Source organism: Triticum urartu, chromosome 2A (assembly GCF_056163025.1).
Source record: "Triticum urartu cultivar PI428250 chromosome 2A, HENAU_Tu73, whole genome shotgun sequence".
NCBI lineage: Eukaryota > Viridiplantae > Streptophyta > Magnoliopsida > Poales > Poaceae > Triticum > Triticum urartu.
Window position 1 is genome coordinate 751,995,946 of NC_141874.1, and position 25,977 is coordinate 752,021,922.

The window sequence follows — 25,977 nt, forward strand, 5'->3', positions numbered from 1 at the left end:
AACTTTTTTTTTGAGGGACTCGACCAACACAACTACTACACCCTTCGGAACATCTTCTACAATAGTCAGTCGGACCATCATTTTTGGGGAGGATGAAGCCGTTAGCGGTGGCACAATGTGTCACCGGGCAACGAGTGGCTCCACTACGTTTTGATAAATAAAGAAGTCAAAAGCAAATGACGATATTGGCTTGGGATTTGAAAAGATCATGTTATCCAATCGTACGCAGACACATGGTACTTCCGTCTTATATTATGGGACGGAGGAAGTAATTCACATTGGTTGCGTGTGTCGTTAGGGATAATTGGGTTCCACGACTGCCCTCCTATAAACCTGTCACATTACCTGTGCGGTGCAGAATTAGGTTTGTCTCTGAATTGCTAAATGGCAGTGGCTCTTGGACGTACAGCTGCTGCAAGCTTACTTTTTGCCGTGTGATGTTGCTGAGATATTAAAAATGAGAGCTTCTCCAAGATTGCAAGACGATACATTGGCTTGGGGTCCTGGGAAATATGGTCTATTTTGGGTCAAAACTGCATATATATTGGCGCTGGAGGAAGCCACACGTGATAATGCTACTTCATCAAGTTCGGCGCCCGATGGGTGCAGATCCTGTTGGCAGTTCATTTGGTCGTGTGATGTTCCCCCCACTGTGAAATTTTTTGCTTGGCGTCTTGCAACAAATTCTTTGCCAACTTGGCAAAATAAGCAGAGAAGGGGCCTGGAGGTGTCCGATGTTTGTCCAGTATGTGGTACTGGCTCGGAGGATAATTTCCGTCCTTTCTGTTTATGTCCAAGGGCAAAGGAATTGTGGACTGCTATGTCTACTGTTTGGAGGCTTCCTGCTATTAAGAATGTTCTGCATACTGGGAAGGAGTGGCTGCTAAATGCACTAGAACCTATGGATGCTCAGAACGTAGTATGCTCCTGTTGACACTGTGGAGAGCTTGGTTTATTCGCAACGAAATTGTTCATGATAAAGCTCCGCCTCCTCTTGAGGTCTCGAAACGCTTTCTCTGCAGTTATCTGGACGCTCTAATCGCTATTAAGCATGACCCCTTCGCTGATCCATGCAAGGGGAAGTCGGTTATGCACACGAATGGGATTCTCAGGTCACATGAAATATCCATCAAGACTGCTCAACCTTGCTGGAATGTGCCTCCTGCTGGGTGGATAAAACAAAATACAGATGGGTCATTCACTCCGGATGGTTCTGCTGGTACTGGTATGGTTTTGCGTGACAATGAAGGCACGATTATATTTTCTTCATGCAGAGTTCTTTACTCTTGTCGGGACGCACTGGAAGCTGAGCTTGGTGCATGTATGGAGGGTCTTTCACAGGCACTAATGAGAAGTAATTTACCTATGATGATTGAGATGGATTCCCTAGAAGCTGTTCATATGATCCAGTCAGGCGACATTGATAGATCAATTTATTCTTCTTTGGTCGAGGAGATTAAGCTACTCCTAAAACTCCGTAGAACTAGTATTACTCATGTTCGACGTTCACAGAACAAGGTTAGCAATTGTTTAGCTATTTTTGCTCACGGAAGGTAGAACCATGACATGGTCGGGGTGTGGCCTGCCTAATGTGATTGAGCTGAACATTGTTGATTGTAATCCTCTAGTGGTTGAGTAATACAAGTGTTTTACCCGCAAAAAAAGTAATGATGCACATGTCCATTTCAGCATTATATCACGCCAGTGTTGTCTCAACGAATCATTAGGTTTCGTACTTAGTGGGATAAATCTCTGATCATAGAACGCAACCCTGTCTGTTCACCTCGACACAATTAGCTGGTACAATTCGGCGCATGCCGTTCCATCTGACTTTCAGTGCTTCGGAAGCAAATCCAATTTATTTTGGAGGCCTGAACGACCAGGCTGCCTCCACATCCCCTCCTTGTTCTTGCTCCTCCCCCATGTCTATAATAGTGGCGTGGATCCGATTTTCATGTACAGTGCTCCTCCTGCAACGCTGCCGGCCCGGCTTATCAAACAACTTCAGTCGAAGGATGGGGAAGGGCTTATCGCACAACTTCTTAGCATTTCTTGTGTACTCTGAAATTCTCTTCCGATGGTAACTCATCAAGATTAATTTATTTCTTAATAGAAGGCTCCGGGAGACTAGCTGCGGTGACATTTTTTCACACACAAAAAAAGCTGCGGTGACATTTGATGCACTTTGCCTACGATCTACTGGGTGACCTTGAAGTGACCCCGTCATTATTAGAATCCGGTGACCGATTTCTATTTGAATCATACCTTTCATAGCCTAGATCAATCAGAGTCCATTGAGAAAAAAAGTAAGAAACAAGGGCAAAAAAGTTCATTATCACGCTAGGCTACTATGGTAGGTTGAACATGCACAAGAGGAAGAAGATGTGGCAATATTAATTACCTTAATTTTCAGGCTACAATTGGCGGCTTGTCACCGTGGATCTGCAGCGATCTGTTTGCCCCTGGTGTCTGCCAACCAAGCTATACACAAACATACGAGAGATGCGAGTTGGAAAAACCAACAGACAAGAGACGAGCCGTGCAACTGCCATGCCTGCAAAGTAACCAAGTCACAGTTTAGGCATGTGCGTAGAGTCGTTTGATTTGGGCTTTTAGGCCTTTTCTTTAGCTGTCCACGTCACATTATTTGATGAGGTTATTCTAGACTTTTTATTGGGTTCAAGTCAAGAAAATACAAACCTATATGTTGGTGGCAAGAAAATGCGTTGGGTTCACTTGAACCCAACATTTCTACACTGCCTCCCCCACTACTCTTGCCCTCACGGCCGCCAGGTCCGTCGTCCTCGCTCAGCAGCCTCAGCTCGTGTGCGGAGTCATGCATGCATGCCCCCCTTGCCCGGCGTTGCTGCCAGCATGGCCTGCCTGTCGCATGCCCGGTGTTGCAGCCACGACGGAGAATGCTAGCATGCCCGGAGATGCCGTAAATTCTCAATACACCATGTATATATGATTTCTATGATACAAATGATGATTACAAGATACATGTACTCAACCATAAACAATTATTAAATAGATAAAACATTGTGAAGTACAAGTAGGGGGGGGGGGGGGGGCAATGCCCCCCTGCACACTTACAGACATTATGTTCTGCAAATCACATTTTGAATTTATTTAGATACATAGATATATTGATGGAATTCGATTTGTCTAATGTTGCTTCTGTTCATCATCTCCCGGAGTGATATTAGGTGTGTGTAAAAGCAATATTATGCAGTGCTTTTTCTTTTGGAATTAAAGAGCTCTCTGCCAGGGCTAAGCACCTGTGTTTCCTCAACTATTTAGCGCTAAGCGTGTTGAATTGGATATCCAAGGGATCTCACTTGTAGCAGTGGAATATTATGGTTTGGAACATCAGGGGGGTAAACTCAGATGGCAAAACTTTAGCAGTTAAAAATGTGATTAACTCATGTAGTTGTAATGTCGTTTGTTTGCAGGAGACTAAACATATGCACTTGTGATCAGAACTTTATTCGATCCTTTTTTCCTCACAGGCTTGATAAATCCGCTTATATTCCCTCTCGAGGCCCGTCTGGTGCCTTACTAATGATTTGGAATAGTTCTATTCTTGGCGCAACAATGATTTTTTTTCAGATCTTTTTGCTCTCGGTATTTTGTTCGTATCCAAAAGTGCCCTGCTGTGGTGAAAGATCGCCAATTATTCACTGACCGATTATATGCCCTTGACATCTCTGGTTGCTCGTTGGAGAGTACACCTTTATGAGATCAACTGAAAACCACAACAAACCTGACGGCAATGTGGATGATATCCTGCTTCTGTTCATCATCTCTGGAAGAGGTATTAGGTGTGTGTTTGTATTATTATTTCAGTGGTTTTCTTTTTGAATTAAAGAGCACGCCACTCACAATTTTTATTTCACAAAACCGATTAAACAAACAAGATTCAGCAATCACAAAAAACATATAGGTCAATCAAAGCATCTACCTATCCATATGAGCCTCCCAAGAAACAAACATCACCCGATCAAACCATATTATTACAAACCAAAAAGCAGGTGACATAACCACGTTCACTTAGTTGTAACAAGCGATTGTTTCAATGGTTTTATTACCATTTCAATTATAAATGAGCTTATTTTCCACCGATATTCAGCCGGGCATAAAGTAATCCACATCATACATACAAATACTGTGGGCATCAGGTATCGCTATATTATATTCGTATTCACAACAACTTAGATATTATCATATTTCTGTACATACTCGGTCAAATCAGAAGAAGAAAATTTGCTTTGAACAAACCTAGAAGTTCAGTCTATTTGAAATGGTAGGAGTGCCTTGGAGGGGTGGTTGCCAGGTTGGCGCTCCAAAGAGGTAACACTAGGAGAAGGTACGTACAAATGAAACCTCTAGTAGGTCTACACCAACATTGATGCATTGCATCAAATTCTGCTACTTGTCTATACAATAGCTTTGCAACAATCAACTAGTGATCTACGAGTAGAATTGGTATGTCTTGGCCTCCATGATGATCTGCCTTAGCCCTCCAATGGGCCCAAGCACCATCAGCAGTACCCCACCAACGATGCAGAACTGAAGAGAATGGAAACACAAAAAATGAAATAAAATTGGATGATCAAATGAGATGTCTATTGCAGGCACACAAGACAAAAAAATGTACTAACTATTCAGTTTATCTTACCCAGTTGGCGCACCATGAGAGGCTGAATACCCTGGGCTTGTAGACCGTGAGCCAGATGATGCAGGGAAGCTGGTCCGAACAAGATGTTTGAACCTGATCAGCTCTGAATCCATATTTGCTTTAATGGAAGTAGAATGAAGGTGGATGGACTGCTTACGAAATAAGTTGTGGGCGCAAAGGCGAGCCCACCGAAGAATCCGATAAGCCCACCAAAGAAGGGGAAGGTGATGCCTACGAACATTGTGAACGCTGCGCAGATTTGCATCCCATTAGTCATGTTTGTTTGGGACGATTTTTTTGGGGGGTTTAATTAGCTGGAAGGAATTGAGTTCACTTGTGACAAACGCATCAGGGGCATTACCAACAAAGAGGCTCCGAGAAACCAAACGGAGCTTCCAACCGGGAGAGAAACGCATCTTCCTCACCAGCACCATTTCCATCATGTCAAACACCGGCATCGCGTAAACCTGAGATGAGAATATTGGTCGACGTCTCCCATGTTAAGTCTTAATTATGTGCACATGCCATTTAAAGAAAAGAAAAACTAATGAGTGAGTGGTTGGGAGGACGCGTACGTATACCTGGTAGCTACCGATGACATGGACGACGACCATCATGTTGGCGGCCGCGATGAGCCACTTGGGCGTGTTGAGGGTGATGAGGATGTTGTCGTCGACGCTGTTGCCGAAGGCCCAATAACCGACGAAAGCTACCGGGAAGTAGCAGAGCAAGACGATGGTGTAGGCCACGATCACGCCCTTCCACATGGGCTTCTTGGACGGCGTCTCCTCCGTCGACGGGATGGAGGCCTGGATCTCCAGCACGACGTTGTGGCCTGAGAAGGAGAAGGCCATCTGTCCCAGGCCTCCCAGAAAGTCGAACACCATCCCCGAGGTAGTGGAGGCCCGTAGGCTGTAGTCCACGTCGTCCGCTTTCCCCTTGTCCACCGAGGCGCCCCAAGCAATCGTCGAGTAGCTGTGGCGTTTGTTTGTCCATACATCTCAGTGTCAGTGGCCACGTCTAGCTTAATTAGCTGCTTCCTTCGTCCGGGATTAGTTGATGCTCAAACGCATGTATCTAAAACATCTAGATACATCCTTTCGAGGCTCCACTAATTCCGTACGGAGGGATTATTAATTATGGTTTTGACAAATTAGTTTCCCGTGGTATATCTACCAGATCGACATGAGGGCGGCGGCGAGGGAGATGGTGGCGATGGAGTCGAAGTTAGGGAGCTGCGAGATGACGAACTGGGCGGACGCAAAGATCATGATGAAGTAGGAGAGCTTTATGTCCTTGCACCTGCCGTCGCAGACGAGGTCGTGGAACTTCTTGAGTGACTTGCCGCCGGTGATCATGTACACGATGTCCAAGCTGATCTCGACAACGAGCTGCTGCGGCACGACGATCCACAGCCCTAGCGTCTCACCGAACGCGTACTGCCCCAGCTCGTGGTACCTGTCGAACCGCTTCCCGGGCACCATCTCGTGCATCTCCACCATTTGCCACAGCGTGTACAGCGTCATCATCCACGACAGGGTCATCACCGCGACGCCAGGTCCCCTAAAACCATCAAACATCAGTGAAACCGACGACATGTAAAAAATAGTAATACATAATATGGATGCCAATGGAGTTGCAGGTGATCCCATTTCCAACAGTATGTATGTACCAGCCGAGCTCGGACATGGCATAGGGTAGGGTGAGCACGCCGGCGCCGACCATGGCTGTGACATTGTGGAAGGCCGAGTACCACCACTTGCCGTTCCTCGATGCTGTGACCGGGAGCCAGTCGTCGATCTTTCTCTCCTCCATAGTCCTCCAATCCTGCTAGTTTTCACCGTCGTTGTTAGCCATTGGAAAAAAGGATCCAATATCTTATTCCATGAATTAATACAAGTATGGTAGAGCTTATCACTGGCGGAGGGCGTGTGGAATTGTGTCCCTGGCGGGTCTCCCGGGATCCGGTCGGTTTGAGTTTTAGGTAGATCCTTTCAGATTCGACCGACTTTCATGGTCTACGGAGTTTTTACAGGCCCTTGTTGGTGTTTTCTTCTCCAAAGCTATGATTTGCTTCGCAGATCATGGCTGACGGCGTCTCTTGGTCCGCATCCATGACGACCTCCCAGCCATTGCTTCTACAAACTCCTTGGTTTAAAAAAAGTTAGCTCCGCCAAGACGGAGGCCAACATGCGATATTGAGCTATGCTCATGACGCGCTACGGATGGATGCAAGAGAAAGAAGACTTCAACACTCCCATGATTTTAAATGTAATATTTTTTTTTAAGATGTGTTTGTAAGGACCTGTGATACTTCATATATGACCTTAGGCCTTTTTCAAAGAAAGAAAGAAAGGAAGGAAGGAAGGAAGGACACAAATTAGTGTTTGTCTAGTGGCCAAGTCAGGACTCAGGACAGAAACGAGGGAGAGGCTCATTGAGCAATGCTAATGTTACCAGTAGGTGAGCAAAACAGTGTGTTAACTAAACTGCACATTTGATCATTGAGCCATGCTTGAAAACAAAGCACGTGGAAGGGCCCACTAAAGACAAGTGATTCCAATAAATTCACGCAAGTTGACTTGTCATATTGACTAAATGTCAAATTAGTCGGTATCGTCGCATGCGTATATATTCACCTAACCACAATGATATTTATAATACCCCAAAGATATTTAGTAGTACATGGTAGTAATTGACATGTAGATCTTGGATTCGAGGGACGATTATCCACTGTAAAAAAATATTTCACTCTTGGGCCGCAAGGAATTTACACTTAATATGCAAGTACGACAAATTTTATTGTTTACTGAAAATAAAAATTCCTCAATTAAGGCAAAGCATCACATATCACACTGATTATGTGATCATCATCCTGATGTGCTAAATCTTTTGTTTTTCCTGAGCACAATGAAACGTCACTACTAATCATAATCTACTGGAGATGGCATGTCATTCTTGTATTTATTTTTCTGTTCTGTGTTTTAGAGATCGTGCGAATCAAAGAGGCTCCTAATGTCCACCTCTAAACTTCCTTGTTTCACACCTGTAGACAACTCTCTCTCTCTCTCTCTCATGAAATTAGCAACGGAAATTTGAACAAGGAAGATTATTCCATGGCTAGCGAAACATTGCCGACAAAATGAATCAAAACCAAAGCGACGCGCCAGAGAGAGAGAGAGAGAGAGAGAGAGAGAGAGAGAGAGAGAGAGAGAGAGAGAGAGAGAGAGAGAGAGAGAGAGAGAGAGAGAGAGATTCACCTTGGGTGGCAGGGAGGTGTGGTTCTCGGCTGGCCGTGCCACCATGGCCGCTACCCGTGTCCCCATGGCCGGTTAGGCAGATTTGTCTTCAACCAGCCAAGGTTCGGCAATGGAGAGATTGCCAAGAGGTTGGGACTTGGGAGAGTGCGTATGTGTGTCATGCAGAAGAGTCCGGCTTATTTGTAGAGCTGCGTGCAGCGTTGGAATGCATTGACTGTTGACTTCAGAAGGCAGAACCTGCAGGTAACTGGAAACGGTCATCCTCGCGTCGCTGTGACTCCCCGGCCTCCTCCCGAGCGCCATATGTCGTCCGTCGCCCTGTCTGCTTTCAACAGTCTACGTTTAAGTATTTATCTTATTTTTGGTGATGACGAGCTGTACATATTTATTTTATTATTACAGGAAGCGCTAGTGCAATTACACAATTAATTGAGTACTCGTTTTCCCCGAAAATGTCAAAGGGTATATATTAAATTAAGTTGATCAACTCTTACGAGGGCTTTTTTACAAAAAATAAAAATCACACAACAGTCCTCGATACTCACCGTAGACCAGAATACTATTACCTCCATCCAAAAAATTTGTCTTAGATTTGTCTAGATACGAATGTATCTAACACCAAAACATGTCTACATACATCCGTATATCAACAAATCTAAGACAAGTAATCTGGGACAGAAGGAGTAGATTTGATACCTTGATGATTTTCCACTTGTTGCCATTATACCGTTAGGTTCACATATGCATGTGTATTTACAGAGACATGAGTTCTAATTGATCAAACTTATAATATTTCTAATGTATACAATTCAGTAATACTCGAATGCAAAATTTTAAATGTCACAATTAAAATCATTTTTTTGTTTAAAACATGCATGTCTCAAACCTTACTACAAAATGTTCATGGCACTGCATAGTTCCAATAAAAAGTCTGCAAAAATGATTGAAATTGCAATGTATGAACATCTGCAAATAAGAAGAATGAAATTTAAGAAAAATTACCGTTTACACAAAAGGTCAAACACCTTGTGTGCAGTAGTGGTTGTCGAGGTGCTATGGTGGGACAAGGGTGGGGTTGCAGTAAGGGGGCGGAAGCCATATGATGGCTAGAGTGGTTGCTGGTTGGCGACGTTCTCCAATCTTGGTCCAGTGCGGACAGTTACTTCTAGTGGAGGATCAAGGTAGGAGCGCGCTGGGAGGGGGGGGGATATAGGAGTTGAGGACGAGACTAGTGGGTGGAGTGGCGGACGGTTGCCACATGAGGGAGAGGAATTGGAAACATTTTTCTCCAACCATGGGCCAGTCAAGTAGGGGGTTATGGGCTACAAAAAATAGGGTGTGTACATGATCCAATTTTTGTGTGCCCAAAGCACCTAAGAATAATTTTGAGGGTTCTATTGGTGGCTTGGATGTTGGGGGTGGAGATGGAACCTAGTCAGTCCGAACCGCGGCTTGGGTAGTGATAGTGAACTTCAGACTGTAGCTTACTGTAGATTAATGTCACTACAATGTTTCAAAGACAACATGAGACATGATGTCGGCCTAGCTATGCCACTTCTTAGATGGATATGTAGAAGCCTTCCATCAAAAGTTAGTTGTCTAGGCCACTTCCCTAGACTTTGAGTTGGATCTACTTCTCGTTCCCGACACAAAAGAGGGTAGACTTCATCCGAGACACATGGGTTATATTGCTTCCTTCAAAGGCTCTTAGGTTTGGCATGATTAGACACCAACCAAACAGTAACGAGTTTTTCATATATAGTTTAAATATACATGTTTCTCGGACATTTAGTAGTTTAAGATTGTGTTTGCTTGAGAGCCAAGAAGAACCAAGTTAAATAATCTCAACCTTTTCTTAGCAAAACTTTATTACATTAGATAGTAAGATTATAGGACACACCAGATGAGGGGTAACATAAACAACAAAAGTAAAAATTATTTTAACCAAATATAAAACTACAATGGAGTCCCGGGCCTCGATTCTCTCGCCAAAGGAACAACCAAGGATATCGTGATTGCACCATAGAAAATCTCATGTGCAATAGACAACAACGAGCAACTTAGTCACAAGTGCCTACAAACACCTTTAGAAGAGTAAACGTTGTTGAATCACCACAACAATAGACCGTTGTGTACAATGGAGATTGGCGACACACCAAGCAATTTGGTAGGGGTACTGCCCTACCTAAGCAGGCAGTCATACCAGCATCGCCTGACCAGGCTAATGAACTTGCTCATAGAGGCTCGAAAGTACATGCAGATGAAGAAGATGATAATGCTGCCGACAAAGCCTATAAAGCCACGCCGGCGAAAACAACAAGAAACCAGCCCATTGGCCGTGATGATCGATGGGGACACAAAACTCTCTCCCTTCTCGGCATCTCGCGGTAAAGTGCCACAAAGGTGGGATTAGGGATGGAGCCTTTTAATTTTGAACAACGCCTACACTAATGCCGAGGAGATGCCGCTCGACGCAAAAACCTAAATTAGAGACCCTGCATACACACTGGAGATGTAAACCTTCATGGAACCCTAGATCCTCCTTTCTTGCAGCGATGGGAAAGCAAATATTATCCTTATAAACAAGTGTTTCCTTTAAATCATCTTAACCTCATTTTACATTTGGTGGCTCTTTTGTTTAGATAATTATATTTGCTGACTAATCCTATTAACCTAAATACTCCCTCCGGATAGGAATATGAGTCGGGCACGGATTTTTTTAGATTTCAATTTGACTATTGAAATATGTTTTATATGGCACTCAAAATACAACTTTAGGTTCGTCCTCGACTGATGTTTCCAAACATACATTTTTTGTGACATGTTGCACATGTTTTGTTAATCAAATTGAGGACCTAAAAATCCATGTCAGACTTATATTCCCACCCGAAAGGATAATTGTATTTGACCCGAAAGAAGAAGAAAGGATTATTGTATTCCCGAGACTAGTCGGCCCATGGACCAAATCCACCGGAAACATACGCGCAAGTATACATCCGAGAAAAGTATACATGTGCATGCCATGTCGACTTGTCAAATGCAAGATCCAGAAGTGGACTGAAGCTCGAGCACTGGACTACATCGCTGTTGCTTAGATGGAGCAAATGACGTTGTTGGCGTAGACTTTGAAAACAACTAAGTCTTTTGTTGCTGTTGGAAATATGAGCAATTTACCGAATGATTTTATTAACCGAAATAGTAGATAAAACATGGCTAGTATAGCAGTGATGAAATAAGCCATGCGAATTGACAAAGAGAAGGTAAACAACATGTTCATATATGAATCGTAACTAAACATATCTAGAACAGACACTAGATGAAGTTGTTTATACGACATAGAACCTAACATACGTAGGGCAGAAACTAGAGCCAAGAACTGTAGCAGGACTTCAAACAGAAAGGAGAAGAACACGTACGGCACAGCAGCAGCACAAGCGTTGGATTTGGGGTCGGTGTCCTCGCCTGCCATGTCGTCGAGGAGGTCGTGGACGTCGGGGAAGAAGTCATCGTCGGGGAAGTGTTGGAAATATGCCCTAGAGGCAATAATAAATAAGTTATTATTATATTTCCTTGTTCATGATAATCGTTTATTATCCATGCTATAATTGTATTAATAGGAAACTCAGATACATGTGTGGATACATAGACAACACCATGTCCCTAGTAAGCCTCTAGTTGACTAGCTCGTTGATCAATAGATGGTTACGGTTTCCTGACCATGGACATTGGATGTCATTGATAACGGGATCACATCATTAAGAGAATGATGTGATGCACAAGACCCAATCCTAAGCCTAGCACAAAGATCGTGTAGTTCGTATGCTAAAGCTTTTCTAATGTCAAGTATCATTTCCTTAGACCATGAGATTGTGCAACTCCCGGATACCGTAGGAATGCTTTGGGTGTACCAAACGTAACAACGTAACTGGGTGACTATAAAGGTGCATTACAGGTATATCCAAAAGTGTCTGTTGGGTTGGCACGAATCGAGACTGGGATTTGTCACTCCGTGTAAACGAAGAGGTATCTCTGGGCCCACTCGGTAGGACATCATCATATGCGCAATGTGACCAAGGAGTTGATCACGGGATGATGTGTTACGAAACGAGTAAAGAGACTTGCCGGTAACGAGATTGAACAAGGTATCGGGATATCGATGATCGAATCTCGGGCAAGTACAATACCGCTAGACAAAGGGAATTGTATACGGGATTGATTAAGTCCTTGACATCGTGGTTCATCCGATGAGATCATCGTGGAACATGTGGGAGCCAACATGGGTATCCAGATCCCGCTGTTGGTTATTGACCGGAGAACGTCTCGGTCATGTCTGCATGTCTCCCGAACCCGTAGGGTCTACACACTTAAGGTTCGATGACGCTAGGGTTATAAAGGAAGTATGTATGTGGTTACCGAATGTTGTTCGGAGTCCCGGATGAGATCCCGGACGTCACGAGGAGTTCCGGAATGGTCCGGAGGTAAATATTTATATATGGGAAGTCCTGTTTTGGTCACCGGAAGAGTTTCGGGGTTTATCGGTAACGTATCGGGACCACCGGGAGGGTCCCGGGGGTCCACCAAGTGGGGCCACCAACCCCGGAGGCTTGCGTGGGCTAAGAGTGGTGAGGGACCAGCCCCTTAGTGGGCTGGTGCGCCTCCCACAAGGGCCCATGGCGCCTAAGAGGTGGAAAGGGGGCAAACCCTAGGGGATATGGGCCTTAGGGCCCATATTGGTGCGCCTCCCTCTCCTCTCCCCCTCTTGGCCGCCACCCTTGATCCCCATCTAGGGCTGCCGCCCCCCCCTAGGGGTGGGAACCCTAGAGGGGGCGCAGCCCCTCCCCTTCCCTATATATATGAGGCCTAGGGCTGCCCATAACACATGCGATTTGATCTCACCTCTTGGTGCAGCCCTCCCTCTCTTTTCCTCCTCTTCTGTGGTGCTTGGCGAAGCCCTGCAGGATTGCCACGCTCCTCCATCACCACCACGCCATTGTGCTGCTGCTGGATGGAGTCTTCCTCAACCTCTCCCTCTCTCCTTGCTGGATCAAGGCATGGGAGACGTCACCGGGCTGTACGTGTGTTGAACGCGGAGGTGCCGTGCGTTCGGCACTTGGTCATCGGTGATTTGGATCACGACGAGTACGACTCCATCAACCCGTTCTCTTGAACGGTTCCGCTTAGCGATCTACAAGGGTATGTAGATGCACTCTCCTTCCCCTCGTTGCTAGTCTCTTCATAGATTGATCTTGGTGATGCGTAGAAAATTTTGAATTTCTGCTACGTTCCCCAACAGGAAGTAGTCATCGGCGACCGGATCGTCCGTGATGAAGCAGCCAGTAGTCGCGCTGAGCGCTCCCCAAAAACCTTATCACCCTTCTCCTGTACAGGACTCAAAAGGTGCGGTCTCGGAGGCCTACTGTCCCGACTCGCGGTGCACGCCGCAAGTCAGGATGAGGAAGACAGCAGCAGCGCAGAGATTGGAACTATGTGGCGAGAGGAAGAGGAGCTTCTGATGTGTCTCTCTGGAAAGGAGCGACCTCTCTTATATAGGCACAGGAGAGGGACGCGAACAGGCTGCGCTGGGAGGTGAAGCAACGGAGGGAGACAAAGTGAATAGGCAGCACGCAAAGAGGTGCGCCGTTCACATTCATTATCCACTACCGCAAAAACTGTTCAAATTAGACATCGGCTCGGCTCATTCCCGCAACCCGCGGCGCGGCGTGACGAGGCGTGGCGAGTCGGGCGGCGGAGGAGGAGCGCGCGTGGATGTCCCTCTTGTTCTCATGCTCATACAAGTGGGGAAAGACCCTCCCTTATAAGGGGTCCAACTCCCACTCAACTAGCAATGTGGGACTAAACATTAGTAGTATCACTTGCCTTGCACAAATGGGCTAAGTGGGCCTCTAAGATTTATTTAGGAATTTCTGAAATAGTTATTGGGCTGCCCGAAATAGACTAAATTCCAGCAATCCCCCACCAGATCCCAGAGGCACACAGAAATTTGCCTTTGGTTCCAAAACACTGTTTTATTTACCGATACTGCAGTGGAGACTGTTAAGTTGAACTTCCACCTAGAACTCTATGCTACACTAGTAAGCAACTTGAATAGTGGACTGGGCCTTGAACTGCAAGTTTTCTGCGAATCTAGCTTCACATAAAGCCTTGACCGATACGTGGCTACCATGGGTCTTCCCCGCGGGTGGAGCTTATGCGTCATACTCCGTGACCTTTCATGAGTTTACTAGAGATAACCCTACTCTCATAGATTGCGACGTTTAACAATCAGACTCATATAGGTGCGTTCTTCAAAAGATGTTCTGCAGGACAACATCTCTGCTTCAAAGAGCCACTTAGAACACATTAAGATATACATCAACCTGCCATACAGATTGGGAGAGTATTGCATCTTCATGGAGTGGTATTTTTAACAGTAAGGATACTCTCCTCCCAGTTGACCAACAGCTTGTCTTCCACATCTAATTCACGGGATCTCCGATCACAAAGAATAGGTTACCACTGTGAACAACTCATATTGTGGGTCTCATACCCATCTCCCTCGATGCATTATCTATCACATTACGTGATAGACCCTTAGTAAAAGGATCTGCCAGATTTTTAGACGTTTGGATATAATCCAATGCAATAACTCCGGAGTTTCTCATTTTTCTGATAGACTTTAACCTTCTCTGAACATGTCTTGATGACTTCATGTTATCCTTAGAGCTGTTCACTTTCGTGATCACAGTTTGATTGTCACAGTTCATAAGGATACCCGGTACAGGTTTCTCAACAACCGGCAAGTCATTCAAGAGCCGGCGAATCCAATCTGCTTCGACCGTAGCTGTATCTAGTGCTGTGAGTTCTGCTTCCATAGTTGACCTCGTTAAGATGGTCTGCTTGCAAGACTTCCAAGAAACAACGCCACCTCCATGAGTGAACACATATCCGCTCGTGGCCTTTATCTCATCAGCATCTGAGATCCAGTTTGAGTCACTATACCCTTCAAGCACCTTTGGGTGCCCGGTGTAGTGAATTCCATAATTTGCAGTGCCTTTCAAATAACGCAAAACTCTCTCTAGAGCTTTCCAATGCACATCTCCTGGTTTTGAGACAAACCGGCTCATCTTGCTAACAGCAAAAGAGATGTCAGGTCTTGTAGCACTGGCTAAGTACATAAGCGAGCCAATGATCTGAGAATATTTCAATTGGTCTCTAGCAATTCTACGATTCTTTTGAAGCAACACACTAGCATCATATGGTGTTGGAGATGGCTTGCAGTCACTGTAGCCAAAGCGACTCAATATCTTTTCCACATAGTGGGATTGAAGCAATGTAATCCCACCATCATCGTCTCTCAACAACTTGATGTTCAGAATGACATCAGCCACTCCTAAATCCTTCATCTCAAAACAGCGAGATAGGAAATCCTTGACCTCCTTGATAACATTCAGATTTGTTCCGAAAATCAGTATGTCATCAACATACAAGCAAAGCATAACTCCCTCGCCCCCACCATGGCGATAGTACACACATTTGTCAGCTTCGTTCACAACAAAGCCTGCAGCTGTTAAAGTTCTTTCGAACTTCTCATGCCACTGTTTGGGTGCTTGCTTGAGTCCATACAAAAACTTCAGCAACTTGCACACTTTCCCTTCCTGACCATCTATTACAAACCCATCTGGTTGTTCCATATAAATTTCCTCATCCAACTCTCCATTTAGGAAAGCAGTCTTAACATCCATTTGATGAACGAGAAGACCATGTGAGGCAGCTAGTGAAACTAGAACTCGAATAGTGGTCAGTCGAGCCACAGGTGAGTAAGTGTCAAAGAAATCTTCACCTTCCTTTTGGGTATAACCCTTAGCCACGAGCTGAGCCTTGTACTTTTCAATAGTACCATCAGGCCTAAGCTTCTTCTTGAATACCCATTTGCATCCTATAGGTTTTCACCCATAAGGACGATTAGTTATTTCCCAAGTTTCATTTGCCAAGATGGAATCCATCTCGCTACGAACTGCTTTCTTCCGGTAGTTAGCATCTTCAGATGCATAGGCCTCTGAAATAGAACTGGGAGTGTCATCTATGAGATACACAAGAAAATCATCACCAAAGGACTTTGTAGTCCTCTGTCTCTTGCTCCTAGTAGGAACTTCATTGTTCTCCTCCACAGGACTTTCAAAGTGTTCCATCGAAATGGCAGGTTCGGTAATTGTAACTGGTTCCTGATTCGATGAACTAGGCATCTCCTGATTAGATGAGGTAGCCATATCCTTCATGGGAAAGATATCTTCAAAGAAAGTCGCATCATTCGACTCCATGATCGTACCGACGTGCATGTCCGGTACCTCAGATTTTACAACCAAGAATCTATAGCCAATGCTATGAAAAGCATATCCCAGGAAAACTCAATCCACAGTCTTTGGTCCAAGCTTCCGCTTCTTTGGAATTGGAACATTGACTTTCGCCAAACAACCCCATGTTCGCAGATAAGAGAGTTTTAACCTTTTCTTCTCCCATTCCTCGAATGGAGTTATCTCTTTGTTCTTTGTGGGGACTCGATTTAGGACATGACATGCTGTCACTATCGCCTCCCCCCACCATGCCTTGGAGAGACCCGATGTGTCTAACATGGCGTTAACCAAATCAGTTAGAGTACGGTTCTTTCTTTCGGCCACCCCATTTGACTGAGGTGAGTAGGGAGGCGTCCTCTCATGGATTATACCATGTTCCGCACAAAAAGCATCAAATTCATTGGAAAAATACTCTCCACCACGGTCGGACCTAAGCCTCTTGATTTTCCGATTAAGTTGGTTTTCCACTTCAGCTTTATAGATCTTGAAAAAGTTCAAAGCCTCATCCTTAGATTTCAGAAGATACACACGGCAGTATCTAGTGGAGTCGTCAATTAACGTCATGAAATATTTCTTTCCACCTTTTGTCAAAACACCATTCATTTCACATAGATCTGAATGTATAAGTTCTAGTGGTGCAAGATTTCTCGTCTCCGCAGTCACGTGAGACTTACGAGGTTGCTTAGCTTGCACGCACACTTGACACTTAGATCCCTTGACAGTGGTGAAACTAGGCATTAAGTTCAACTTTGCTAGTCGCGACATGCAACCAAAGTTAACATGACAAAGACGTGAATGCCACACATTTGATTCACTATTGTTGCAAATATGATTAACAACTTTATTGCAAACGTCTAACAAGGATAAACGAAACAGGCCTCCTGACTCATAGCCTTTACCAACAAAGGTTCCATACTTGGATATTACAAATTTATTCGACTCAAAGACAAGCTTATAGCCATCTCTACACAGAAGAGATCCGCTAACAAGATTTTTATTGACGGAGGGGACATAATGCATGTTCTTCAGCTGCACGATCTTCCCCGAAGTAAACTTCAGATCGACCGTGCCAACACCATGAACAGAAGCACTTGAACCGTTGCCCATCAGCACGGTTGAAGTCCCTGTGGTCTGATAAGACAAAACCATGGAAATATCACCGCATACATGCACATTAGCACCCGTGTCAATCAACCAATCAGGAGAATGACATACTGAAAGAATAGTGGGAAATATACCATACCCAGCATCCTTCATGTCAATGTCGCCGATGACAACATTAGCGGTCTTGCCGCCTTTCCCAGGATGACGCTTGTCATAGCGATTGGGGCAACTAGGAGCCCAATGATCAGGATCTCCACACACATGACAAGCACCTTTCTTCTTGTCACTCTTCTTCTTGAAGTTCGTGTGTTGTACAGCCTTGTTCTTCCCATCAAACTTTGCTTTACCATCAAGCTTGCCCTTGTTCTTGAACTTGTGGGACTGGAAGTTTTTCTTCTGTACCAGATTGGCACTAGATCCTCCCTCAATACCTCGAGCACGTGTGTCCTTTGCTCTCACCTTTTCTTCCACATCAAGAGTACCAATGAGATCCGGGACGGAAAACTCCTATCTCTTATGCTTCAGTAAGGTAGCAAAGTTCCTCCACGAAGGAGGAAGCTTAGTGATGATACCCCTGGCAACAAATTTGTCCTGTAGGATACAATTGAAGTGCTCAAGTTCTCTAGCAAATGACTGTATTTCATGAGCCTGCTCAACCACGGAGCGCTCTTCAGTCATCCTGTAATCATAGAATTGCTCCATGATGTACAGCTCAGTGCCGGCATCCGAGACCCCAAACTTGGCCTCGAGTGCATCCCACATATCTTTTCCATTGTCAATTGATGCATAAGCATCAACTATGTTCTCACTAAGAACACTCAAGAGAGCAGCCTTAAACAAGGTATCCATTTTCTGAAAAGCTTGTGCCTGTTGGGCATCTTGCTCTCCTTCAGGTTTGCCAAGAGTGGCGTCATAGCAACTCATGGTTTGAAACCATAAGACTGCTCTCACGCGCCACCTCTTATAGTGGATACCCTCAAACATAGGAGGTCTCATGGAAGCAGCAAAACCATTCGAGGTAAATTGCTTATAATAAGGTTTTTGGATTGTTGAAAACATGAGCAATTTACCGAATGATTTTATTAACAGAAATAGTAGATAAAACATGGCTAGTATAGGAGTGATGAAATAAGCCATGCGAATTGACAAAGAGAAGGTAAACAGCATGTTCATATATGAACCGTAACTAAACATATCTAGAACAGACACTAGATGAAGTTGCTTATACGACATAGAACCTAACATACGTAGGGCAGAAACTAGAGCCAAGAACTATAGCAGGACTTCTAACAGAAAGGAGAAGAACACGTACGGCACAGCAGCAACACAAGCGCTGGACTTGGGGTCGGTGTCCTCGCCTGCCATGTCGTCGAGGAGGTCATGGACGTCGGGGAAGAAGTCGTCGTCGGCGACCGGATCGTCCGTGATGAAGCAGCCAGTAGTCGCGCTGAGCGCTCCCCAAAAACCTTATCACCCTTCTCCCGTACAGGACTCAAAAGGTGCGGTCTCGGAGGCCTACTGTCCCGACTCGCGGTGCACGCCGCAAGCCGGGATGAGGAAGACAGCAGCAGCGCAGAGATTGGAGCACAGGAGAGGGACGCAAACAGGCTGCGCCGAGAGGTGAAGCAACGGAGGGAGACGAAGTGACCTCTATTATATAGGCACAGGAGAGGGACGCGAACAGGCTGCGCCGGGAGGTGAAGCAACGGAGGGAGACGAAGTGAAACTTTTCAGCTCCAACATCGGCTCGGCTCATTCCCGCAACGCGGCGCGGCACGGCGCGGCGCGTCGTGGCGTGGCGGCGGAGGAGGAGCGCGCGTGGATGTCCCTCTTATTCTCATGCTCATACAAGTGGGGAAAGACCCTCCCTTATAAGGGGGTACAACTCCCACTCAACTAGCAATGTGGGACTAAACATTAATAGTATTCCTTGCCTTGCACAAATGGGCTAAGTGGGCCTCTAGGATTTATTTAGGAATTTCTGAAATAGTTATTGGGCTGCCCAAAATAGACTAAATTCCAGCAGTTGCTGCGGTGAGCACGTTATCCAGCAACCAGTGAAGCCAGACAAGTGGCAAGTTAACATATCGGCAGAGAATAGAGATCGTTTTACAATTAGTTACAGTATAATCATGCTCAAGAGGTATTCCCTTTGTTTTTATTTACTTCGCATGTTATCTTTGGTCAAAGTCAAGCTTTGTAAAGTTTGACAAAGTTTATAGACAAAAATATTAACATGTATAATAACAAATCAATACTATTAGATCCATTATTGAATGTACTTTCACATCATATAAATTTGTTATGGTAAATATTTATATTCCTCCTCCAAGAAAGGAAGCTAGGGTTTCTGCCTCTCGCCGGCGCCCGACGCAGGTCCGCCTCGTCTTCGGTGGCCCTAGGGCCATGGGGGCGCGGTGGATCCTGCCAAGGGCCGGTGGGAGGGCTCCGTTTTCAGTCGTTTTTTCCTGTCTTGTTAGGGTTTGTGTCCTGCTCAGGAAGGTGAGACGGCGGCGGCTCCCTGAAGATGGAATAAAGGTCTCCCCGCCTAGCCCCCGTTTCGGTGGTGCATCTAGCATCGTTGATGGGCGTGTGGAGGTGTGTCTCCGGCGGATCTATCTTTGGTGGATTTGTTCGGATCTCGTCGTTGTTCGTGTACGTTCGTATGTCTTCGGGTGGAATCCTTCCAACCTACGTTATTCTTCATCGGCGGCGGTTGTTGTCCTGGTGCGCTGGTCCTATGGGGCCTTAGCACAACGACTTCCCGACTGTCTACTACAACAAGTTGTGTCCGACTCCGGCGATGGAGGGGTGATGACGGCAGCGCGCCTTCGGCTCGCTTCAGTGCTTGTAGTCGTCGCTAGGCGGTCCACGGATCTGGATGTAATTTTTATTTCTGGTGTTCGTTGTACTGCCATGATTGAAGATGAATAGATTGAAAGTTTTTCCGCAAAAAAAAGCTTTATGAAGTTTGACTTTAGTCAACTATAATATGCGGAGTAAATAAAAACGTAGGGAGTACTAGAGTAGTAAGGAGCGCATAGGTAGGTAATTGAGTAGCAATTCCCGTGGGCAAATTATTATGGAACACGTGAGCGAGCTCCTAGTCAAGATTCAAGAAGCCACTTGAATTTCCAACATGCCAAAAGATTCAAGATTCAAGACGCTGACTGCAGTACCAATAGCAAGTGGGAGACGCTGACGTTCAGTTGGCCAATGAAGACGCTGACGCTGACGTTCATCCACGGCTTCTTGTCGGAAATTTCCTTTCGCTTTCCTCCGGCGTATTGGCGCCCAATCGCACAGGTGAGCGCACTGCCCAGTCGCTCCTTTTTTCCTTCTTCTTTCCATTTTTGAACCAGTTTTCTTCGGTAGTTACCAAAAAAACCAGTTTTCATCGGTCTATTTTGTTTTCTTTCTGAGTACAAGTTTACTTCCTTTTCTTCTTTTCTTTTCTTTTTTTATATTTGCATCATTTTTTCTTCTTTTTACATTTTCTTTATTTTCTCCTTTTGTTTTCCGTCCCACTTTTTTTTGTGAATATACTGTCTCCTATTTACATTAATATTTTAAAAAATGTCATGAAAAATATTTTTTAATATATGATAAACATTTTATTAAACGCATGATGAATTTTCTTAAAACACACGACAAACATTTTCTTAAACACGATGGATCTCTAGCCAAAAAGATAAATAAATCAAAATTCAACTCTCAAGAAACTAAACAAAAACACAGTTTGGACACCTAATTTTTTGTCTACCGCTCCTCGGATCTCAAATGTCACTTCACGACGAAAATTTGGAAGTCCTAGCACCCTCGAGTATCTTTGAGGCCAAAATATTTTTTTTTTTCGAATTTACTTTTCATAAGGAGTATTTGATCCTACCATATGTGGATTGTCGTTTATTAAGGTTCTTATTTTCCATTCTGCTTATCCTATTTCCTATTTTTTAAAATTTCTTTTCTTTTCACTTTTGTACGATAAAACATTTATTAGTATACCATGAGCATTTCTTAAATGCACAAAGAATAAAAAACACACACCTTACATTTTTTATATGATGAAAGTTTTCAAAATACATGATGAACATTTTTCTAAACATGTGATAAAGATATTCACGTATACAAAGGATATTGTTCATATAGCAACATTTGTTTGTTTTACAAAATACACATAAATGTTTTTCAAGCATGTGAACCATTTTCTTCTAAACTATGTGAACCATTTTTAACATTGCACGACCACTTTTCGAATTATTTAAAATCTTTTAAATTACATAAATGTTTTTCAAGCATGTGAAACTATTTAAAATTGGACAACATTTACTAAGTTACATGAAAAGTTAACATAAATATGTGAACATCTTTTTTATTATGACCTGATCATTTCAATGAAATGTGCGTCCATTTTTCCGTATTACATGAAAAAACTATTTTAATTACATATTTTTTCAATTTTTTAAAGAAACTACTAAAAACAGGAGGAAATGCAAAATCGATGAAATCGGCGGAGGAAGCATCGACAACGCATGTAGCGCAAGCAGGCGACAAATAGGGGAACTCCTTTTGTCCTCATGCACAAAATAACATCATGGCAAATTGTAAAAAAAAAATTATGCTAGAATGGATTTTTTTTGCGAAAACTTCATTTGTTATAAAAAATATCAAAATGGAGTACAATTTTTGAGTAAATGGGTATAAGATAGTCACGTGTCCAAAAGAATCCATTTACCGTTACTCTATTTTTATGCATTGGCATTTTTATGGCTCGCCACATGGAAAAATTCGTTTTTTGTATGTCATTGGATTTTGTTTTCAACTTTTTAAAATGATGTCCAAATAAATTTTTTTTGAAGATTTGTGAGATCGTCACAGGAAAACTGGGCTTTTCTGACCTAATTTGAGGCTCAGACGACTTATCTCTGTTTTCTCATGTAGCGAGGGACTGGTTCACTTGTGGGGTTCTGGGACCAACAAAACTTTCGTTGCAGCCACTCCCTCAGATCGAACGCTTTGGTTCGCTGGGCTGATCTTTCCCTGGGGCTACAAATAGGATGTTCAAGTAGTATCGGCGTCCAAGAAGAACAGCTGAAAACTGTTCAAAACAGAAAAAGAAAAACGATCTACAATGATGAGCCAGCCCACCATCCCGGTCGCAAGAGCCGAGGCTAGGTTATATCTCGCAGCATGCGAGATATAGCCCTGGTGCTTACAAAAGGTAGTTGCCGTGGGCCTCACCTTAGCTGGGCTCAAAAATAGAAGTTGACCGGAGCCTCCACTACGTGGAAAGCAACTTCGAAATCACTAATTAAGGAGTACTCCTTGCGGAGATCACTCCAACTCCCCCAGGTTGCGACAAGTGGCGCGCTGTATGTGCGCCACTTGTCGCAACCTGTGAGTTTTACCTTTTTTCGTAGATCCGTTTATTCAAAACGTATTATCTTTTAAACCGTGCGTCCAAATCTTCAACCGCTTTCGCCGTTGGATTCCTCGCGTCGAGATCTTCAAAACTAGATCCCATGTTAATAGGTTTTGACAAACTTTTTTTTCACGAAAAAACCGGACAAAAAAACTGACGAAAAAATCGAACCGGGAACACGGGTTTTTTTCCCTTTCCGAAAGAGGCACGCCCATGCCTCTGACAAAATCACAACCATGCCTCTCGCGAAAGCAAAATCGTGCCTCTCGCGAAAGAAAAAGAACAGAAAACAAGTTTTCCCTTTCCGAAAGAGGCACGCCCGTGCCTCTCGCGAAAGCACAACCATGCCTCTCGCAGAAGCAAAACCGTGCCTCTCGTAAAAGAAAAAAACACAAAAAACACATTTTTTTTCCGTTTCCAAGAGGCACGGCCGTGCATCTCGCGAAAAAAATGCGTTTTTTGCGCAAAAAAGTTACTTTTTTCAAAAAAAATTGGTCGAGAAGCTAGGGAAGACCGGTGAAAAACCAAAATGTAAAAATAATAATAATAAACAGTTTAAAAAGCCGAAAACGCGTGCAGAAAAATAAAAAAATAAATCCGGAGGGAGCGCCCAGAGCGCGACACGTGGCGAATGGCTGAGAGCATGCCAAGTGGCGCTGAACGTTGCGAGGCTCCCGAAGGAGCGCTCGTTAATTAGTTGCTCCCAAGCAACTTCTCCTCAAAAGGAGAAAAAATAAACAGGTGGAAGGCAGCCCGCAGAACCGCCGAGCCTCTCGACGGCAGAGTATTGATCAGGGTCCTAAGCTAACCTAGATCGATCATATCGATGGCCGATGCACGCGCCGGCGCCAAGATCGGGAACGACGCCCTGCCGGAGGTCTTTGCGCGCCTGCCGGGCCTACGGGGCCTCCTGCGCTGCGCGGCCACGTGCAAGCGGTGGCGCCGCATCGTCATCGACCGGGACTTCCTCCACCGCATCGGCCTCTGGCAGGAAACGGCGCGCCACCCCTGCGTCCTCGCCGGGATATTCTCCCAGAACATTTTCTTCGTAGAAGACTCGAGGACAAAGAGCACCCAGTACGCGCCTCCGCGGTTCCTCAGCCCTGGACGTACGTGATCGTCTTCTTACCTTCGATTCGTTTGTCACCATCGACGACGATGACCGTCTCTCAGGGCCGGTCCTGAAATTTTGGGGGCCCGGGGCAAGACAAAAATTTAGGGACCCTCTATATAACCAATAACAATTTAATGCAACCAATTTTGATATTTACGTTCAATACTTTTTATATATCATCCTAAAAGTTTCTTCCAAAATCTCGCTGGCCATTGGGGACCTAGTTGTAAGGCCATGATTCGCATGGCAAGAGATCACTCATTCTTCTATAGGCAACAAACATATGCATAAACAAAAACTCCAAACGTTAAACATTCTTCTATCTTGAGAAACATCTGAATAACTCGGCTCCGGAACAACTGAGAAAAAGTACATAAATAGATACATACGATCGAGTCTCTTAAAATAACTCTTGATACAAAGTCACTTATGATAGGTCGGTGCAAGTTTTATCCAACAATTTTTATCGATGCGTAATATTGTAAAATCATTTAGCAGTGAAAGATATGCATCATATATGTGAAGGTAAATTAGTTAATCAGCTATCAGCAAAATAATATTTTACTTAATCAGCAACATAAATACTCAGGGAATAGTATGAATCATATACCTCAGACCAATTGCATTGGCGTCGGTGAGTAGGCGCTCAGCAACGATGTGGACGTCAGGCGAGAGGCACTCGGCGATAATACTCCCAGCACCGGGAAAGTGGATAACGGACGCACTCGGCGCTGTCAATTGCCATGGCCTGGCGATGTGCGTGTGAGTCATGCATGGCCGCGGCCTGGCGATGTGCGTGTGAGTCATGCATGGCCGCGTCCAGCTACTCAAGCCGCCGGCGGCCTGCGACTTGTGATCTGGAGGTTGGGTCCGGAGGAACAGAGAATAGGGTAGTGGATGACTGGATTAGGGATGCAATCTCACGTCTTAAGAGTTAGGCAATAATTGCGTGCGTACATCAATGTGGGGCTAATCAACTTGAGCTAATTTCGTTTCGGAAGAAGAAAGTAGTAAATTACTGATTGCCTAATTGCCTTTTTCTTTCACGTACTTGCCTAGGCTGCTATCTCTCTCGTTTATTAGCGCTAATTTCTTTTCGGGAGATGATACGGGCCTCCAGTGTACCGCATGTCTGGGAGGGCCCCCCTGGATTTCGGGGGCCCGGGGCGGCCGCCCCCTCTCAGGGCCGGCCCTGCCGTCTCTTCCACCTCGCTAGGCCACTGGCGTCGCGCCGCGGTTTCCTCCTCGCGCGCCTCCTGCTGCCTTCCTCCTCGCCCGGCGACGGCTACAACGGAGGGCGAAATCTCCTGACGGTGTGCCGCCCTCTCCTCAACAGGAGGAGCACCTATCTTCTTCCGCCGCCTCCCTTCGACATGACTCGGTCGTACGGGGACGACAGTATAAAAGGCTGCACGATTCTCACCCCCGCGGACCACGCCGCCGGTGATGGTAATTTGGTGGACCACAAGCACCAGCAGCACCCGATGTTTCAAGTTCTATTGATTTACTACCAAGACGGGTTTGTCTGTGCCTGCTCCTACTCTTCCGACATGCCCGGTGATTGGAGTGCGCTGGTCAAGTGTTGTCGGGTTTCTGAACTCACCAAGTGTGGTCCACGTGCCGGTGTAGTCACCCATGGGTCTGTGCATTGGCTACTCAAGGATGATAACACAAACCTGATCTACACTCTTAACATAAATGTGGCCACATCACTTGCCTCTCTGACTAAGACCCCAATCGTAGTTGGCGAGACTTTGTCACGACCGCCGATCCCATGCGTTGCCGGAGCGGAAGAAAGGCTTTCGTTTGTTACTATACAAGACCATGGCGTAGCAGATCTTTGGACCAAGTTAGAACAAGATGGCGATGGCCATGAAGGTGGTTGGCAATACTCTGAGTTGACAAAGCTAGGGAATGTCGGAATAGACATGGTATTCTTTGCAGAGAAAAAAGGTGCTTTACTCATCGAACAGGGCAGTGTCTTTTGCATTATCGACCTCAAGAGTAAGGAGAAGATACCAATGAATGTCAGGGACGAAAGAACT

The 25,977-nt window shown here is 44.9% G+C and overlaps 1 protein-coding gene across 2 annotated transcripts; it reads right to left on the reverse strand.

Annotated features, from left to right (window-relative positions):
- Positions 1-4,182: 4,182 nt before the first annotated feature.
- On the reverse strand, positions 4,183-8,090 carry LOC125534584 (lysine histidine transporter 2). Of its 2 annotated transcripts, none has more exons than XM_048697769.2 (8): positions 7,942-8,090; positions 6,354-6,508; positions 5,858-6,244; positions 5,263-5,656; positions 5,043-5,148; positions 4,839-4,930; positions 4,682-4,750; positions 4,183-4,572 (listed from the first exon to the last, which is right to left on the reverse strand). In XM_048697769.2, the coding sequence occupies exons 1-8, from the start codon at positions 8,005-8,007 to the stop codon at positions 4,474-4,476; spliced, it is 1,368 nt and encodes a 455-aa protein (XP_048553726.2). In that variant the 5' UTR covers positions 8,008-8,090; the 3' UTR covers positions 4,183-4,473. The 2 variants fall into 2 exon arrangements, with proteins under 2 accessions (XP_048553726.2, XP_087401582.1); XM_087545456.1 differs by having other exon boundaries at positions 6,354-6,511.
- Positions 8,091-25,977: the final 17,887 nt, after the last annotated feature.